The sequence below is a fragment of the Stegostoma tigrinum genome, chromosome 8 (genome assembly GCF_030684315.1).
Source record: "Stegostoma tigrinum isolate sSteTig4 chromosome 8, sSteTig4.hap1, whole genome shotgun sequence".
NCBI classification, from domain to species: Eukaryota; Metazoa; Chordata; class Chondrichthyes; order Orectolobiformes; family Stegostomatidae; genus Stegostoma; species Stegostoma tigrinum.
Window position 1 is genome coordinate 3,860,455 of NC_081361.1, and position 20,569 is coordinate 3,881,023.

The following is a 20,569-nucleotide window of genomic DNA, read 5'->3' on the forward strand; positions in this document are numbered from 1 at the left end:
GGATGTTTACCAGAATTCTGCCTGGACTGGAAGGCTTCTCTTACGAGGAGAAGTTGACTGAGCTCGGACTTTTCTCTCTGGAGAGATGGAGGAAGAGAGGTGACCTGATTGAGGTGTACAAGGTTATGAGAGGCATGGATAGAGTCGATAGCCAGAGACTTTTCCCCAGGGCAGGATTGACTGCCACGAGGGTTCATACTTTTAAGGTATTAGGAGGAAGGTATAGAGGAGACGTCAGAGGGAGGTTCTTCGCTCAGAGAGTTGTGGGCACATGGAATACTTTGTCACTAGTAGTCGTGGAAGCAGAGTCATTAGTGGCATTTAAGCCACTGCTGAACATGTACATGTACATGATCAGCAGTGAGTTGAGGGGAATGTAGGTTAGGTTATTTTATTTTATTTTTGGATTAGGATTATTCCACGGCACAACATCGTGGGCTGAATGGCCTGTACTGTGCTGTACTTTTCTATGTTCTATGTTCTATATCTTATAGGTAATATCCCAGAGTCACCAACTCCATCCATGGATATGTCCTGTTCCACCTTCATGACAGACTCAGCATAGTTGGCAGCACAATGTGACATACTGGAGGAAATTAACTTGGAGTTCTCAACATGGCATCCTGATCCCATTCAATCTCAGGACATCCAGTTTAACATGGACAAGGAAACTGCCTGTTGATTCCCGCCGACTGTTCTCTCTTGGCTGATGAATCAGGAGCCCTCTATGTTGTACAACACTTGGATGGAATATTGGGGTGGGTAATGATGAACTCTGCATTGGCGATTTCAATGTCCATCACTAAGAATGGCTCGGCAGCAGCTGTTCAAGTCCAAAATCAGAGTTGTTCGATTGAGCCTGCAGCTGGTGCGAGCCAAGAAGAGGGAAAACATGCTTGATCTGATCCTCACCAATCTTTCCTCAGCAGACAGATCTGTCCATGACAGTAACGGCAGGAGGTGACCAAAATATAATTCTTGAGGGGACGTTGTCTCGCCTTCACATTGTGCACGCCACCCATTGCGTTACATGGCACTGTCACCACGCTAAATGGGACAGACTGCAAAGAGATCTAGAACTCAGCTTAGGCAAAATGTGGAGGTGTCGACGATCAAAAGCAGCAGAATGGGACTTCAAAGAAGACACAGTTGTTGCTTGTCACTGGTAGAAGATAATTGGAGCACGGTTTTAGAATATTTATCGACATGTGCATGTGGTTTTGATTGAAGCTGAGAGCTCTGTAATTTGGTCACAATTTATGTATAGGTGTACGTTCGCTCTACTTTTTCTCATGCTGAGTTTGCAAGAATATTGTTATCAGAATCCTGGGCCTGAATGTTCTGGATATCCACAAAATGTTTAATGATTGGGAATATTTTCTCTCAGCTAATTGATGGGGTGTAAATGTGTGACCAGGCAACAGTGGAAATTTCAACTCATTAGATACATTGGTTAACAACTGTAAAAACAAAAGCTCAGCAGCTCTGGCAGCAACTGTGAAGGGGAAAAAAAAACAGAATTAACGTTCCGGGTCCAGTGCCCTTCCTCAGAACATTTCTGAGACCCAAAACATTAATTCTGTCTTTGTCCCTGATTTACAGCATCCACAGTTGTTTCTGTTTCTTTTTGGGTTACAGCTGAACATGCTGATTAAATGCAATACACAGACTGATGGGAAACAATCTGTAAGTTCCAGGAAACCAGGTGTCGGCCAGTTCAGACTTCATATTGCAACTAACAAAATGACAATTTTCTTCTGTCAGTTTTACTATTCCAAAAGAAAGGTTGGGACATTCATCACGGAGACATTTGCTGCGATCGGGCTGTGATTTCACGTGGAACTTCTTTGCTTTAGGCATTGGCCAGGTGATCAAACAATGAGATTATAATTCAAAGCAGGGGCGGGGCTGTTCTATTTTAATGTTTTTGACATCGCGTCTGATCATTTCGGACTTTAATCTACTGCCCACAGTCATCATTATCTAATTGACGGGTGCTGAACTTTAAGAGAGAAGAAAGGAGGGTGCCTCGAACTTGTTTAATTTGTAGATTTTGTATCGCATTAAATGATTTCGGTTGGCCATCCAGATGGTTCCTCATGAGAATCTGAAACTTGTATACAGGCAAAAAAGGGCTTCTCAGCGCGAGTTAGCAACCAAATGGCTTCTAGCCTGGGAACTGTAAATTCTGCTAGAGCTGCTCTTTTCGCCGAGGAACTGTGAGTTCTGCGAGAGCTACATAAATAATGCAGGAATGATAAGATAACGCAGTACTAACCATTCTAGCTGCCCTTCAGTTGCAAATATTGTGGCGCTATGTGGTGAGATAAAAAGTAAACTATGTGTTGTGACGTAAGTTGTTTACCAGTTAATGTTATAGGATTATGTAACTGTCAATGAAGCAATATCATGTATTGATTGTTTGAATACACTGTGCGATCGCACCATGTACCCTGCTTTAAGAAAAGTATAAAAATGTCTTTGTATTAACCTGTGGGTTGCAGCTCCTCCAAGGAGTACGGAAGTGCTCAACTTCTGTGTTTTCTGGATGATCTGTACCCGGCCGATTGAAGAAATAAAGAGTCAAGTCTTAAACAGCCAGACCGAGTGCGAGTATTCATTGACTGAGCGCGGAACCAAGAGACCCCACCGGGAGTCCAGATTTACATCTGGTGCTGTGACTCAGATTTGGTATGGATGGATTGTGGACAGTGGCGTAAGAGCCTTGAGTCCTCCACTATTGAGTGCAGAGGAATCGGCTGGCCAGACGTGAGTATTTTCTCCATCTGGTTTTCCTCTCATTCAGGTAGTAGTAGACTCGACCCTTCACTGTCTTCAGTCCAAGTCCAGCATGAAAAATGCACTGGTCTGGCTGCAGTGGGACAGAGAATAAGGAGTAGTGGACTCCGTATAAGGAATAAGGGGTAGTGGACCCCACACAGAGAATAAGGGGTAGTCGACCCCACACAGAGAATAAGGGGTAGTGGACCCCACACAGAGAATAAGGGGTAGTCGGCCCCGCACAAAAGTCGAATTGGGGATCCGAGACATGTTAGTATAGGGAAAACAAGGAGTAGTGGACTCCGCTTAAAAGTCAGATTGGGGATCTGAGACAAGTTAGACAAAACCAAGGAGTAGAGACGCAAGGGACTGAAAGATAAAATAGTCGGGACGGGGACTTAAACCAGGTTAGATGGGCATTATTTGCAGTTATTTTAAATTAGTCTATTTAAAAACGACTCTAGGGAGTATTGTGATACATTATAACGAGGCTGATAGGGTTTTAGAATATTGGCAAGGTTTGTGGGACTTGATAGATGCCTTTTGATGATATACAGCTAACGTTGTGAAAAGTCTTGAAGTCAAGTTTAAAGGGGGGAGGTTGGTTAGGATGGGTAATAGTATAGTTGAGACGGACAATCCGTCTTCTACACTGGTGAAACTGTGTGAAGAGTATCCGGATAAATCTGGGGCCTAGTGCACACTTTCTGGAGCTCTAAATAAAGGATTAGAGGATGCACAGTGGCCAATAGGTGGCCCCAAAAATAATAAAGTGGTTAAATCAGCCCAGCAATTGACTTGGCGACAAAACATGGGCTCAAAAAAATGAAAGAATTGGTTGGACTGTGGTGACAATTTTGTGATTTAAGCCACAAACAATCGGTATTAAATTCATGGCAGGATTCTGCCACCAAATTAGGAATTGAACTGACCGATAATGGTACCTTAAAATTAAATGAGGTCCTCAAAGACAAATGTGTGAGAGTCAAATGTCAACGGAAACAAACAGAAAAGTCACCGGTGATGATTGGTGTTCCTATCTGCGCCTCGCACCCCTAAACAAGAAGTTGCGTTTAAAAGACCGGGAGGTTTGAGTCCCCCAGTGGCAGGAAAAGTAAAATCCTGGAGGTTTGCAGGTAGAAAATGAAATTAAGTCTTGAGGGGTTAGTATAAGACTGGTAAAGTAGAATGAGTATTCGGCGATAAGGAGAGGATAAGTGCAGTGTCTGTCTGTTTCAAACACCCTGCCTTATACCGGTTGTGAAGAGGGGAAATCCCCTATGCCAAGGTCAGGACCCTGAAGTGGGTGTTGACACCAAGGACACTGGTGTCGTATATAGAAATAAGGAAAAAAAAACTAAAAGCCCTTAAAATGAGTCAAACCTTGAAGAACTTTAATATGCACGTGGAGAAAAACTGCTGAGGAAATAACAAACAAATCTAAACTGGCGAGCTGGGAGAATAATACACGTTGAAGAGGGATTTGAGGATGTGATCATGAGGGAAACTTTAAGTCGTGGGAGTTGCTGAAGCAGCAGTGTGAGGATCATGATTTGAGTAAAGCAGAACAGGAAAGATTGAGAAAGGAAATGCAAAATGAAGAATTAGGAGTGAAAGGCCAGACTGAATTACCGTATGGAAATAAAAAGGAGGTACCCCCTGACAGATCTGGCTTGCCGGTGTTCTTCCAAAGTAATGACATAAATGAGTAAGACAAGGAGGACAGGAGAAGGAAGTAGGCAACTTAAAAGCAAATGTTACATGCAACATGCAATATGAAACAGCAGAACATTCCGATCCCCAAAAAATTCTACTGTTATCCAAGATCATGAGAGCATTGCATTCATATCTGTAGGAAATTCTGTTTGAGTTTCAATTTGTTAATTTGATCTTCCCTGCCCAATTTATATTTCTGCAGAAAGATCTAAAATATAAAGTAACATTTGGCTCAACTCCAAATAAGGATGTGATTTTAAATCTTCTGGCAAACCTCACTCTAGAAACATTTACAAATTAACAAATCTTTCAGAGATTCTGCCAATACTGAGTTGCAGATCTGATGAATTGGTTTAAACTCCCTGTTAACAATGCAGAGAATTAGCTGGGTTAGATGTGCCTTATAATACAGCATCAAGGGGCTACTTCCTAGCAGAAGTTATTGTAAAAGAATACAGTAACCTGCCTTTCGTTACCCACGTTGGGACACTAAAGGAATATAATTTCTTCTTGTAGTCATTTTCAGATTAAACATTAGTGATGCATTTGTGCTGTTGCCTAGCACACCACATTTTAGGTATAAGCCACAAGATAAAGAATACAAACCCACGGCTTGTACAGACCCTATCTCCTGTCAGACTAGTTCTAAAACTAAACAGAGAAACAGGAAACGGAATACGGAACAGACTGCTAGTAGACAAAAGCAGGCAGGTCAAGATTATTTTAAAACTCACGGGGCGGCCCGAAAAAAAACTCCTCAGGTACACCCATCCAGAATTCCCTGTATGTTAAAACCCTTCTCCAGGCAATCCTCCCTAAACAATTGGCTAATATCAAATGCACTACCCATGTCTCCGATGATTCTGTAGTTACTTAGGGTAACACTCGGGTTGATCAGGCTGCCGCAGATCAAACTTTTCTTGTGCGCTCTATGAGCAAGCAGGTAAAACATTGCTTGCTTCCCTCGAACAGAGCACCTGTGAGCATCCTCCATTGTGTGAACGAAAACTGCAACAGGAGCTATCCATTCCAGGTGTGAGAGCAACGGGGTACATGTGAGAGGCTTGATATTCAGTGTTGTTGTTTCACCATTCTCATCATCACGACAGCAAGGTTTAAGAGGTATTTAGATGGACACGTGAACAGGAAAGTAATAGAGAAATACACAACCATTGGGAGGCAGATGGGGTCAGTTCAGTTCAGAATAGCGTTTAGCATAGACCTATGTTGCACTTTTTTTTGTTCCACACTATTGTTGACAATTCTCTGCCTGAAACAACACCGAAAGATGGAAGCATAGGAACAGGAAAATGCCATTCAACCCAACTCCACTGTCTTGCCATTCTTTAAAATCATAGCTGATATGAAACTTCAATGGTTTTTCCAATCCCATCCTCACAACCCACTTTGAGAATCTGGATTTATAGATCTCTAAATATATTCAAAGTGACAAATCAAATTTATAACTGGAATGTTATGTTGGATTTCCCTCTCAACTATGCAGGTTTGTGGACGAGCATTCATCTCTGGTCGAACGATTATCTCAAAACTTATGTGTGCTGGTGAAGACCGTCTGCTGGTCAGCAGCAGGGACTGGAATTCCGGATGACGGGAAGTGCTGATGAAGCAGTTTCCACAAAAAACCATTGATTAATTTGGAACCTGAAATGAAAGTCGTCTCTGGAAGGTTTTTGAACCCACACGCAATCTGCAAATCGCAAATGTTTAGCGATCAACCGCCCTGCCCATTGTGACAAGAGCCACCGTTATGTTGCCCTTGGCTTGTTGTGTTTGCGTCTTTCATCAAGCATCTGTCTCACGGTCGGTTTAGTACGGATTGTCTGAAATATCAGTCAGAACTTTGTGTTAGTTTAAAATACACATCAACAATCCCACTGTATAAACCTGTGCTTCCACTATTTTGTCACATTTATTTTACCAGTTTCTCTTTCATTCGATGGAAATTCATTGGAGCACAACTTGGGAGGAATATTGGGAAGGAAAATCATGTTCCTTATAATTGTTGGAATTCAACCTGCACTTGATTAGATGTTAGACAACAAGTTCAAACTCTTTATTTCACCTTTACAATAAAATCGACTGATCAAGAATCTCCGGCCAGATAAACTGACACAATTGGATTCAAGCTTCACTTCATTTGAAACTCATGATACAGAAAGAAGATCAGCAGCAGTGAAATAAGTGGGAAAAGCGACGAGAGTGGGATTCGAACCCACGCGCGCAGAGCGCAATGGATTAGCAGTCCATCGCCTTAACCTCTCGGCCATCTCGTCAGATACTTAAAGAGGGTGACATGTCATCTCATCAAAACCTCATGTTTCTCTCACTTAAACTGTGCAGAGCAGCAAGTATTTCTCCCTCGTGTTTTTGAAATGATATGCAGCGGGGTATGATTTCCAGAGTATGGTATGACCTGTGGGTCACTCCTATTGTGACACATTGCTGTCATGAGCTGAACACAAATGAAGAAATTAGTCAATGACAAGATTAAGTGGGTTCTGGAGAATGGGTCTGGGTGACATGCTCTGAGGGTCGGTGAGGACTGGATGTGCCCAACGGCATGTTTTCACACTGTAGGGATTCTACGATCTATTGAATTGAATTCAACGAAGAATTGGAGCCGATTGAATGAAAAGCCTGGTGACAGCTGGGACGTGACATTGTCTGTGAGGAATTGTTTTTCAGACTCGAGGAGAGTACATTCTGCTGTTCCCAGAAGTCGGTACTGGGACCAGCTCTCTACTCAACAGATATTAATGGCTCGTACGTGTTTACAGAGCAGACAATTTCGACCTGCTAAACGAGGCAAACCTAACAAATGAGCTGCACAATGCAGAAACTGGTCTTTTGAAATGACACCTGTTGCACTGAACATCGCTGTCTTGTCATTTTCCCGAACCTGACCCTTCAAGCGTCACTGGTCTATGCTAATAAAAGCTGCTCTGGGTGATGTTCACTGTCACAACATCAGCAGTGAACACGCCTCCATGAGCATGCTCTCTGGAATTTATATTGATCCCTCATTGTCTTCCTTTCGCACATGTTGTGGGGAAATTGAGTACCACAGTTAATGCCGTGGCCGGATTCGAACAAGAGCAGCTGCAGCCACATCATACAGTAAGGACCACAAAATGATCACATCACTGCACAATGAGGCCTCAGGGAACAGGAAATAAGCGTAGTGCTATAGGGCGTGACAGGAGCAGCACTAGGCACACAACAGGAATACTTGCCAAACAGCAAACTGAGGCAAACACATAATAGGGAGAATCTTTGGAATTCTGAGTCCGGAAAGTCGTGAATACTAAGTACTGAGTTTGTAAAAGGCTGTCATTGATAGATTTCAACAGGTTTTAAAGAAGTCAAGATCTCAGCGAGTAGTGTAGAAAAAATGGTTTTGAAGTCGGAGGCCGTCCAAGATTTCGAAGTGCACTGGAAGTGCTGAGTGTCCGCATCATACTCTGATTTCGTAGTGCTTAAAATGAAGACTTCCTTTCTTATATTCACTTGGTGAATGTGATTCATTTTCATGTGCAAATGTTATTTTTTGCTGGAGTGCAATATTGGGTGTATTTTCAATGAGTGTTTGAGTTTTACAACAGTTATACCAGCGGTTTCCTCAGACCAGGAAGTGACTACTGCTGCAGACGACCATATAATCCTAGTTCCCTGGCCTGGAATCAGAGAAACTCAATGCCCCTCTGTTCTATATTTTCGAGTAAATCTGATTCTGACCCTAAATCCCGAACCCTGCATATGCCTGATAAATGCTAAACCACTTGTTTCACAGAATCATTGTAAATCTCCCTTAAAAATATTCATGGACATTGCAGGAGATAACCTGACATTTTCCCAAGACTGGATAAAATGGAACAGAATGCTTGATTAGTGTGGGTTTGTTCTCCTTGGAACAACGGAGCCTAGGGATTGGGAGATTTATAACCACACAATAACATTTATAAACATTTAATATTCTTTGGAACATTGAAAGAGTAGATATGGACATGTGGTTTGCTTTAGTGTGAGAGTTGAGGGCCAAAGGACACTATTTCAGAACAAGGCATTGCCCATTTAATTCTGAAACGAGGAGGAATTGTGTTGCTCAGAACCCAGTAATTGTTTGGAATTCTCTCTCTGAATTGTTGATTATTTTCAAGCTGAGCTAGACGGATGTTTAATCAGTCAGGAGACCAAGGGTTCTTCACGTGGGGCAGGAGATTGGAGTTGAAGATTATCAGAGCAGCCATGACAACATTGAATAGTGGAGCAGACTCGATGAGCCGACTGGCTTACTTCTGTTTCTGCATCAATTTGCCGATGGTCTCAATGATCGAAAAGTTTAAAATTGTGAGGGAGTTGGATAAAATGGTTGAAAAGGTCTATGTATTTGATCAGATAGATCAGGTACGAGCTTCATTAGCCGATGAAGAACAAATGTGCTGTGATGTGGATACAACAAATAGCACTCTACACACTACAGATTGAAGAAGTAACGGGAGGGAAAAAGGTGTTCCTTTTTGCTATTCCAGTTTAATCTGCAATTTGAACATTTTGTAATTCTCTACGTTTCCTGGTGTTTTAAACAGAGAATTGATAAGCACCTCTCCACCACAAACCACCAACCTCACATTTACGAACTACAAGTGCTGACCAATTGCACTAGGGAAGCTTGTGAACAGCTGATTTGCACAATTTCTTAAAGCAGGCTCTTATTTAATTGCCCTGAACAAACGACAAGGCAGGAACCCTTTCAGTTCACTTTACAGGGGCTACAGCCTCTCCCATTGAATGCATGGACTGTTCGCAACCCCTGCCCAGTGCTCTCTTTATTCCCAATGGGGTAAGAGTCTTCCGTAGGTCCTGATCAGATGATAGGTTCCCATCCCTGATGAACACATGTGAATTAGTTGGTGATTTAATGGTAAGATGGCAGCGTTTAAGGTCTCTGTACCCCTGTGCCAGCCCCAGAAATTAGCAGATCGTATACCTTGTGTTCGCAAGCTGTCTTTCTTTTTGAGGTACCTTATGCTCCTTTTTTTTTGTTTCTGGTCAATTTCACATTGTTTTGGAATTAGAGGATGTGCACTCGAGGGACAGGATCTGACAGGATTGCTTCATATTCATGTAAGTTGAATATCAACAGATTTTGTTTATGGAAGGTGGATGCACCATTCACAGTGACGAGAAACTGTGCACAGGTTCAGTCTGTGGACGAAGGCTTCAGGGGATCAACTGCCTTTTTGAAACTAAAGGAATGCCGCACTGACAGGGAAGTGTGGATCTGTGAGGACTGTGGGAGGAGTTACATTTCCCCATCCAAGCTGCAAACACACCACGAAGAAACTGTTCAACTGCTTTGTGTGTGAGAAGGCATTCACAGCGGTTTCACACTGGAAAGGGGCTGTTTCCCTGTGGTGCGTGTGGTAAGGAATTCATTCAGCCATCCCACCTGCTGACACACCAATGGGTCCGCACTGGGGAGAGACCATTCACCTGCTCCAGGTGTGGGAAGGATTTCTCCCGGTCATCCAGCCTGTTGAAACCCCAACAGGCTCACTCCGAAGAGAGACTCTTTTAAATGTGCAGATTGAAGAAGTGCTCTAGAAGCTCAAGGGGACTGATGTACCATCAACATGCTCACACTGAATGGAGACCATTCATGTGCTCTCACTGTGGGGCTGGGTTCAGGACATCATCAACCCTCACTGTACACCAGCAAATACACACTGAGGAGAGGTCATTCACCTACTCTGTGTCTGAGAAAAAAAAAATCACTCAGTCATTTAGCGTGATAAAACACCAGTGTGATCACAGGTAACTGCAGTAATTGCATATTTCTTTTGTTTGTTCATGGGATCATGGCATCAGAAGCTCAGCAACTTTTTATCATCCGTTCTGACTGCCCAGAGGATGGCTCAGAATCAAACTAATTGCTATAGCATGGATTCACATGGAGGTCAGAATAACAATGGCTCCCAGGCCCAATGGCACTGAGTTGATTTTCTGGCCTCTTGTCCTGTTTCTGAAACAATAGTGAATAAATTGTTGCAGTTGATTTAAAAGTGAAAGAACAAAATGGGCTTTATTCTGATTCAGCATGCCCTGCTGTTTTCTCAGTTGTTATTGACAATCTCATGGCCCTCACACCATCACCTGTACCGGAGGGTGTTACAGGAAAGGAGGGTATGGTCAACTGTATCTGGTCACTCAAAGGGGCACAGGACCTGAAAGGGTAACTCGGATTTCTTTCAGAGATGCTGCCAGGCCTGCTGCATTTTTCCAGCAATTTCTGTTTTTGTTTCTGATTTCCCTGCATTTGCAGTTTTGTTTTATGTTTTTTTTCAATATTCACCTTATCTGTTTCAGGGATGCCTCATTGATAGGTTTGGTAGGTTTTGGAAATTGAAAGTTAGGCTGCAGATCAGGCAATGATCTCATTGAATGACAGAACAGGCTTGAGGGGCTGAATGGTCTTCTTCTGTTCCAATAAAAGTTCTCCATCTGCAGCACGTGGCAATATTTCCCCTCACTACTCACTTCACATCCGTGACTGTTACACTATATGCTATTACTGGCTGAACAAATCTCCTGTGTTTGAACTAAGTCTGTTACTATTCAGTGCTCCATCTTTGCCTGCCCGGGTTTGACTCTCGTCAGAGAATGTTGTCTCTCCTGCAGATTTTCACCAAAGATCCTCAGGCAGCACCTTCCAAACCCACGACCACTTCCATCTGGAAGAACGAGGGCAGCAGATATTTGGGAAGATCACCACCTCCACATTCCCCTCCAAATGACTCACCATCCTGACTTGGAAATATATCACAGTTCCTTCACTGTCACTGGGCCAAAACCGTGGATTTCCCTCCGTAATAGAATTGTGGGTCACCACACAGCAGGGAGAGTGCTGCAGTTCAAGAAGGCAGCTCACCACCACTTTCCCAAGGGCAACTACAGATGAGCAAGAAATGCTGGCCCAGCCAGGAACACCCGCACCCCTCACATTAATAACAAAAGTACCATGTGAACAGTCACAACTGAATGATCCTGGAGTAAAATCCTGGATCCAGGATTCCCTGGAACAAAAGCAATGTTGCTGGAAAAGCTCAGCAGGTCTGGAAACATCTGTGACCCTTCCTCACTCCCCTGGGATCGACCAAATATCTTTATTATTTCCACTTCCTCTTTCATTCTGACTCTTTAATTTCTCAATTTCAGTCCACTCGCCTTTTGCGCTCTTCAAAACCCCCATTTGGGCAATTGAAAGGTGGCTGTAAGTAACACAGGGAACTGGGAAGTGGGCGGAAGTATGAAGAGAGGCCACATCAAAGAAAGCTCCCATTCCAACAACAGAGCTTCTCAAAACACAAAGGCAGCATGAAAGCTTGAGCTGAACGAACATGGTGATGTGTGGGCTGTCATGAGGAAAATGTGACCATGATCACAAATGGATAAGATCACAGAATCCCGACAGTGCAGAAAGAGGACATTCAGTGGTTCTAGTCTTCACTAACTCTCTATCCCACCCGACTCCCATAAACCCCACATTTACAACAGCTAACCCAACCACGTAAGCTGCATACTCAGGGACAATTTAGTGTGGCCAATCCACCTAACTTGCATTTTTAGACTGCGGGAGGATCACAGCTTAGCTCTAAAGAGGAGAATTTGTGGATGAACTCTCAAAAAAAACCTCAACTCTGGAACAATTTCATGGTTTTTGTTTCCAAAATTAAAATCTGGGGAAAACTGCAGCCAAAACAATTTCAAATACGTTCTGGAGAAAGACAATTTAAAGCTCTAACCCGGGGGCGCAGTGAGTTGACAGAGGACAGTGACCAGAAATGTAACAGATTCTGTACAATGTGGGGGTGAGACATTGGGCAAAAAGGCAGATGCCACAGGAGGAAGGCAGGAGAGATAATACTGCAGAAATGTCATTCGTCCTTCAAGGCGGCAGGGAATGGAGTTAGGGCTGGAAAAGAAACAGATAAACAAAAGATGTGCCTGAAGCCAGGTGTGCAGTGGACACAGAAACAAATTGAAACAAGAAATGTAAACAAATTGGGGCAGAGTTCACAGTCTGAAATTGTTGATCTAAATGATGAGTCCAGAAAGCTGTAAAGTTGATAAAAAGCCAACACACACATGATGGGCCAAGGGTGAATACTGTTGGCCAGCCAACAATACGCACATCGCACAAATTAATAAAGAAAGGTCTTACTTTGCACTGAAATTTTCTAATACTTTTGTTCCAATATTTGCAGCTTGTTTCTGATTATGGCTATAACGTCCAAAATTCAACTTGAGTTTAATACACGAGAGAAATGTAAAATAAGTCAGCTTTGCTTCAAACACATCACTGTAGATTGTTGCATTTGTCCTGAGGTTTGAACAACACCTGCAGCTCAGAAAGGACAGTCTCGGGGTGGGACGGGGAGGGAACACAGTGCTGGGCGAGAGATGGGCGTTTGTGGGAAATCATACGGCAACAACAGATCTTCAGCAAGGACACATCCTTCAGGGTCATGCTGAGGTGGTCAGATGGCACTTTACCCCTTCACGTCTCTCTTCATTGACAGCCAAGCCACGATGTGGGTTAATCCTGCTGTGTGTCAGAAATGTGTCCCAGATACTGTCTTCCATGGCTCACAGCGCCGAGACATGAAACAGAATATTGTTTCCATCTGGGTTTAGAGTCAGAGGAAGAACAACGGAGAATGCTGGAAATGTGTTTCAAATCAGAGATTAGTGCAAATCAATGATCTGTTCCTGACTGAAAGTGAACCGTCGGGCTCAGATTTAGGTTTCTTCTACATTGGTAAAGATAAAGCAGTATTTGGGAAACGTACAACACTGAGACCCAGATAATGAAATGTGAGGCTGGATGAACATAGCAGGCCCAGTAGCATCTCAGGAGCACAAAAGCTTTTGTTCTCCTGAGATGTGGCTGGGCCTCCTCTGTTCATCCAGCCTCACATTTCATTATCTTGGATTCTCCAGCACCTGCAGTTCCCATTATCACTGAGAGCCAGAGCAGTGGGAGCAGGGGTATGAGCAGCCTGTCCCTGCCTCTGCTGTAACCACACAGAATGCACCAGGGTGAAGTGAGAGAAGGGTCTGGGTTAGAAATTATATTTCACCAAAAATGATGACATGGGGAGAGTTGATAAAATGTTAATTTTCATTTTCAATAACAACACACATGTTGTTACATAATAAATGTGCATGACCATGCATATATTGTTCAGGAAAGGGTGAAGAGGGGTTAGTGCTGGCAGTGGGAAGAAGTTTTTTTCTGAAGTTGTCTTGTCTTATCACTTGTAATGATGCCTACAAGACATGCTTTGCACTTGTTTGATCCAGAGGTAACTGTCAAAAATAAATATTTCATTTTGTAAACAGTTTCATATGACTTTTCTATTTCAAAAGACTGACATCAGGTTTAATACAATCGAACACAAAACGGCCCTCTTGATTTGCACCCAAACTACAACCCCGTACTCCCTTTACCACTGACGCACAGTGGCAGCAGTCTGTACCAGCTACAAGATGCACTGCAGTGACTCAGCAAGGCTCCTCCAACAGAACCTTCTGAAACTGCAGTCTTTACCATCCAGAGGGACAGGGGCAGCAGTCACATGGGAACGCTACCACCTGCTAGATCCCCTCTAGGCCACATACCGTGCTGATCTGGAAATATGAAGTGGAGATGCTGGTGTTGGATTGGGGTGGACAAAGTCAGAAGTCAGATGACATCAGGTCAAAGATCAACAGGTTTATTTGAAATCACAAGATTTCTGGATCCTGCAACTGACTTTATCACTTTCTTATGATGTGTAATAAAGTAGCGCTTCACCTGACAAAGGTGGAACACCCTGAAAGCTTATGATTTCAAATAAACCTGTTGAACTTGAACCTGGTGTTGTGTGTCTTCTGAATTTAACCTGGGAATATAACATGTTCCTTCTGTGTCGCTTGGTCAAATTCCTGGAAGAATCCCTAATAGCACTGTGGGTCTATCAACAATACATGGACCATAGGTAGCTCCATCCTCTCCAGGGCGGGTAGCGATGGGCAATAAATCTGGGCCTCCCCTGTGTCACCAATGACCCATAAGCAAATAAATAGTTATTTCTGAGCTAGGACAAAATAGATTCACTTCATCAGATTTTGGGGATCAATTCCTTGGGAATCTGCAGTCCCAGGCTCAAAGAGAATCAGCTTCGCAGAACGCAAGGTGGTGAGAGTGGCCAGTCCAGCAGAAAGAAACCCTCTGACCCTCCCACTTTACTCACTGTCAGAGTGAACATGGCTCAGTCTTGGATGTGATTTTCCCTCATTTTTCAATTCAATTCATGGGATATCGTATCACTGTCTAGGTCAGCACTTATTGCCCATCCCAGCTGGCCTCCTTGAGAAGTTGGTCGTTTCTGGGACTGCAGTCTTTGAGGTGTAGGGTCACCCACAGTGTTGTTTGGGAGAAGTTCCTGGATTTTGAATCATTGAGAGTAAAGGAACAGCCAATACAGAAGATTACAACATTCAAGTCTCAGTTATTTCAGTGACACCATTAGATCTTCATGTGATGGTCATTTTGAGAATTCTGCCTGCAAATCTTCCCTTTCTCCATCCTGTTAATGAGAATAGTGTGCAGTATGGAGACGAGCATGCAGGTGCTAACTGTCCCATGTAACTGCTTCACTTTTTCTTCTGGACTATAGATGCTGTGTGTTTGGAATGTGCTGTCTAGCAGCATATGTAATGCAGATTAACAGCAGATCCAACTCCTAGGATAATTTGTGAGCTTTCTGATACTTTGACAGACTGAATGATTGAATGAATCCATTACCTCACTCAGAACATGTGAATGGCTTCTCCCCAGTATGGTCTCGCTGGTGTACCTGTTGGCCCAGATGAATCGCTGAACCACTTCCCACACTTGGAGCATTTGAATGGCCTCTCCCTTGTGTGGACGTGCTGGTGTCTTCCTGGGGCAGATGACTGAGTGAATTCGTTCCCACAACCAGATCATGTAAATGGTCTCTCCCCAGTGTGAACTCTTTGATGCATGTGCAGGCTGGACAACTGAGTGAATACTTTACTATACTCCAAACAAGTAGACATCCTCTACCCTGCTGGAACTCACTGGTGTTTCATCAGGATGAATTATTTGCGGAATTTATTGCCACTGGGGGAGGCGATGGCCTGTGGTATTAGACTGTTAACCCAGGGACCCAGATTAACACTCTGGGGACCCAGGTTCAAATTCCACCACGGCAGATGGTGGAATTTGAATTCAATAAATATCTGGAATTAAGAATCTAATGATGACGTTGAATCCTTTGTCGATTGTTGGAAAAACCCATCTCGTTCACTAATGTCCTTTAGGAAAGGAAACTGCCATCCTTACCTGGGTTGCGCCACGTGTGACTCTCGAACTACACCAATATGGTTGATTTTGAACTGCCCTCTGGGAAATTAGAGATGGACAATAAATGCTGCGTAGACAGCAATGCCCTCACCCTATGAATAAATAAAAACAAGTTCAGAGCAGGTGAGTAGCCTCTATCCTTTGCCAGCACAATGGTGTTTTCACAGAGCAGATGAATCACAGAATCCCTTCCCACATTCAGAGCAGGTGAATGGTCTCTGCTTCGTGTGACTGCATTGATGAAACTCCAGCACTGACAAGGAATGGAATCCTTTCTCACAGTCCTCACATTCCCATGGTTTCTCCAAATTATAGGAGGCCTTGTGTCTCTGTACGTTCCTACTGTGAATGGTATGATGTTTCTTGCAGCTGTGAGATGAGGTGAAGGTACATCAGTTCACTGGAAGACTATCACTTGGATGTATGCGTCTCAGTACTTTTCCAGGCAAACTGTTGTTTCAAATCTGGATGTGAGTTTGCTCGCTGAGCTGGAAGGTTAGTTTTCAGACGTTTCATCACCATTCTCGGTAACATCATCAGTGAGCCTCCGACGAAGCGCTGCTGTTGTGTCCCGCTTTCTATTTATCTGGTTAGGTTTCCTTGGTTTGGTGATGTCATGGGACTTCCCATGGGTGTTCCGTTGGTTTGTCTGTAGGTTTTGTTCTTGAAAGTGAAGTGGGTGGTAAGGCATAGGTCCAATAGATTGAAGATGTTGTCCTTGCTGATGAGGTTGATGGTGTTGATCTGGAGCCCATCGACCACCCTCTGAGAAAAAGAACAGGAAATGACATCAACACAGGAAATGTCATCACCAACCCAAGGAAACCGAAACACATAATTAGGAAGTGCGACATAACACCAGCGCTTCACTGGAGGCTCACTGTTGATATTAACGAGAATGGTGACGAAACATCTGAAAACGAACGTTCAAGCTCAGCGAGCAAACTTACATCCAGAACCTGAACCTGAGCTACAAATCTTCTCAAAACTTGCTGTTGTTTCAAATCTTTTGAAACAGATCGACATTTCTTGGTCTATGGTTTCAAGCCACTGATATTCAAGTGTGACTTATTTAAGTGACTCCTTGGATATTTACGTGATGGTTATTTTGAAATTTCTGTCTGAAAAATCTTCCCTTTCTAACATCCTGCAAAAAGATTATTATTATTAATAATAATAATAATAATAATAATAATAATAATAATAATAATAATCTTTTTGCAGGATGTTAGATAAAAGATCTCTCCCCAGTGTGACCTGACTGTGTGACATTAGAATCGATGAAGATGTGAATCCCCTCCTACACACACAGCAGGTATCAGTCTCTCTCCAGTGTGAACTCGAGTGTGTGACATTGGGCTAGGCCATGAATTCTATCACTTCAGAGACACAGAGCAGATGAAGCTTCCTTCCCCGTGAAGACTTTTGTGTGACAATAGGCTGGATCTCCAAGTGAATTCCTTCCCACAAGCAGAACAGCTGAACGAATTCTCCCCTGTGTGAACAGGTCAATATTGAATTAGACCTTTAGAGCTCCTAAAGCTTTTCTCACAGTCAGAGCATTTAAAAGGCCTCTTGTCAGTGTGAACCCACTGGTGTGATGACTGAGCAAATCCCTTCCCACACATTTAGCAGGTAAATAGTCTCTCCCTGGAGTGACTACGATGGTGAGCTTCCAGCTGGCCTGGGTATTTATATCAAAAGCAAAGTTGCTGGAAAAGATCAGCAGGTTTGGCAGCATCTGTGGAGGAAGAAAACAGAGTTAATGTTTCAGCTCTGGTGACACTTCCTCAGAACTTTTCTGAAGAAGGGTCACTGAACCCAAAGCGTTAACTCTGTTTTCTCCTCTACAGCTGCTGCCAGACCTGCTGAGTCAGAGGGTGGGAGGGATGGGTATGGAGTGAGGAGGCGAGGGACAAGGAGGGAGTGATGGAACAAGGAAGCAAGGGAGGGGGAAGGAAAGAGAGACGGAGTGAGCGACAAGGACCAGGGATGGGGAGGGAGTGAGGGAGAGAGATGGAGCAAATGAGAGAGAGACAAGGTGGGAGGGAGAAAGGGATGGTGAGGGAAGCAGTGAGGGTTGGAGAGGGATAGAGTGAGAGACAGACAGGGATGGAGTGAGTGAGGGACGTATGGGTAGCGATTGAGTGAGGGAGGGAATGAGGAAGAGAGGGAGGGAGGGTTCAAGGGATAGAGACAGAGCTAGGGAGGGAATGAGGGGTGGAGAGGGAGGGAGCAATGTAATTAGAGGGAGCAAGGGAGAGAGCAAGGGATGGGGAGGCAGGTAGCTAGGTACGGGGAGGGACTGAGGTAGGGTGTGAGGAACTGAGTGGGAATGAGGGAGGGAGGCAGCGGGGAGGGAGCGAGGGTGAGTGAGGGAGGGAAGGTGGCGAGCGAAGGACTGGGAGCGAGCAAGGGATGGGGAAGGAGCCAGGAAGTGAGGGTTGGGGAGGGAGGGAGAAATGGACAGGGAGGGAGGTAGTGAAGGACATAGATGGAGGGAGTGAGGTAGGCAGAGTCAGGGAGGAAGGGAATGATGGAAGGAGAGGAGGGGAGCAATGGGCAGGGAGGGTGCAGAGGGAGTGAGGGACAGTGAAGCAGTGAGTGAGCGAGGGACGGAGCAAGTGAGTGAGAAAGGGAACGAGGGAGCGGGGTATGGGGATGGAGCGAGGGAGTTAGGTACAATGAGGGAGTGAGTGACGGGGAGGGAGCGAGGGACAGGTTGGGAGCTTGTGAGCAAGGGATGTAGCAAAGGAACGACGTGTGGGGAGGGACGGATGGAGTAAGGGGTGGTTAGGGAGTGCAGAGGGAGGGAGCAAGGGAGGAAAGGAGGGTTGGGAGGGAGTGAAGGACCAAGGTAATGTCGGGGCGGTGGGAGGGATGGAGGGATAGGGAGGGAGTGAGCGATGGACGGGGAGGGAGGGTTCGCTCCCTCCCTCCCTCCTGGGAGGGACCTACGGAGTGAGGGATTGGGAGGGAGGGATGGCAGAGAGCAAGTGAGGGAGGGAGTGAGGGACAGGGAGGGTGTGAGGGATTTAGAGACGGTGAGGGACGGGGAGGGAGCGACGGAGTTTGAGATGGTGAGGGAGTAAGGAAGAGAGTGAGCGAGGGATGGAGCGAGGAAATAAGGAACACAGTGCGGGATCTAGGAACAGGAGGGAGGGATGGACTGAGGAATGTGGAGGGCAGGAAATAAGGTACCAGGAGGGAGGCAGCAAAGGACGATGAGGGAATGAGGGATGGGGAAGGAGCGAGGAAGTGAGGGACCGGGAAGGAATAAGGAAGTGAGTGAGCAAGGGACAGAGCAAGGGTGCGAGAGACATGGAGGGAGTGAGGGATCAAGGGACAGGGAGGGCAGGAGGAAGCGAGAGACTGGGATGGAGTGAGACAGGGATAAGGAGGGAACAAGGGATGGGGAAGGAGCGAGGGGCAGAGTGACAGTGAGGGAATGAGTGAGTTAGGAGCCGCGATGGAGCGAGAGACTGGGAGAGAGCAAGGGACGGCGATGGAGTGAGAAATGGGGAGTGATCGAGGGCTAGGGATGGATAGGGTGAGACAGTGAGGGATTGGGGTGAGAGGAAGCAAGGGATGGTAAGGGAGCGAGGGGTGGGGAGGGAGCGAGCGAGGCAGTGGGGAATGGGGAAGGAGTGGGTACAGGGATGGAATGAGAAATGGGAAACGAACAAGGGATGGAAAATGATGGCGGGAGGGACCGGGAGGAGGGGAGCGAGGGATGGTGAGACAGCGAGGTAAGGGGAGGGAGCGAGGGAGTGAGGGATGGGGAGGTAGTGAGGGAGCGAGTGAGCAAGGGACGTGGAGGGAGGGTGTGAGGGAGAGAGAGGGGGTGGGAGACAGTGAGGGCGCAATGGACACGGAGTGAGCGAGGGGGGAGGGAGCGAAGGATGGGGAGGGACCGGGTGAGTGAGGGATGGAGCAAGGGAGCAAAGGACGAGGAGTGAGGGAGGTAGTGAGGGGCGGGGAGCAGAGAGAAAAGGATGGGGTGGAAGAGAGTGAGGCATGGAGAGGGAGGGAGAAAGGGATGGGGACAGATGGACGGATGGGGACTGAACGAGGGACAGGGAGGGAGGCAGGGGCAGAAAGGCAGGAGGCAGGGCCAGTGAGGAAGGGAGCGAGGATAGGGAGGGATTGAGAGACAGTGAAGGATTGAGGGACGGGGAAGGAGCGAGCTAGGTAGCGAGGGGAGGGTGCAATGGACGGGGAGAGAGCAATGGAGCGGGGGACCGAGAGACGGAGAGGGAGTAAGCGAGGGACAGGGAGGGAACGAGTGATGGGTAGGGAGCTAGTGAATGAGGGATGGAGCGAGGGATGGAGAGGGAGCGAGTAAGATAGGGATGGCAAGGGTGCGAGGGACTGGGAGGGGCGATGGCACAGGGGACCGAGGGGCGGAGAGGGAGTGAGCGAGGGACAGAGAGGGAACGAGTGATGGGTAGGGAGCTAGTGAATGAGGGATGGAGCGAGGGATGGAGGAAGGGTGTGGGAGAAAGGAATGCAGCGAGGGATGGAGAGTGAGCGAGTGAGATGGGGATGGCTAGGGTGCGAGGGACTGGGAGGGAGTGAGGGAACAAGGGTCGGGGAGGGAGCGAGTGGGAAAGGGACAGA

The 20,569-nt window shown here is 45.6% G+C and overlaps 1 protein-coding gene and 1 non-coding gene across 2 annotated transcripts in view; both read right to left on the reverse strand.

The window, feature by feature from the left end:
• Window positions 1–6,709: 6,709 nt before the first annotated feature.
• On the reverse strand, window positions 6,710–6,791 carry trnas-gcu (transfer RNA serine (anticodon GCU)). Its single transcript has one exon. It is a non-coding gene; the product is annotated as a tRNA-Ser (tRNA).
• A 794-nt stretch (window positions 6,792–7,585) lies between these two features.
• The window catches only part of LOC132209913 (uncharacterized), a 40,070-nt gene continuing 27,086 nt past the window's right edge, over window positions 7,586–20,569 (reverse strand). Inside the window, exon 3 of the mRNA XM_059648225.1 lies at window positions 7,586–7,702. Coding sequence (XP_059504208.1) covers window positions 7,586–7,702 — 117 coding nt within the window. The remainder of the gene's footprint in view (window positions 7,703–20,569) is intronic.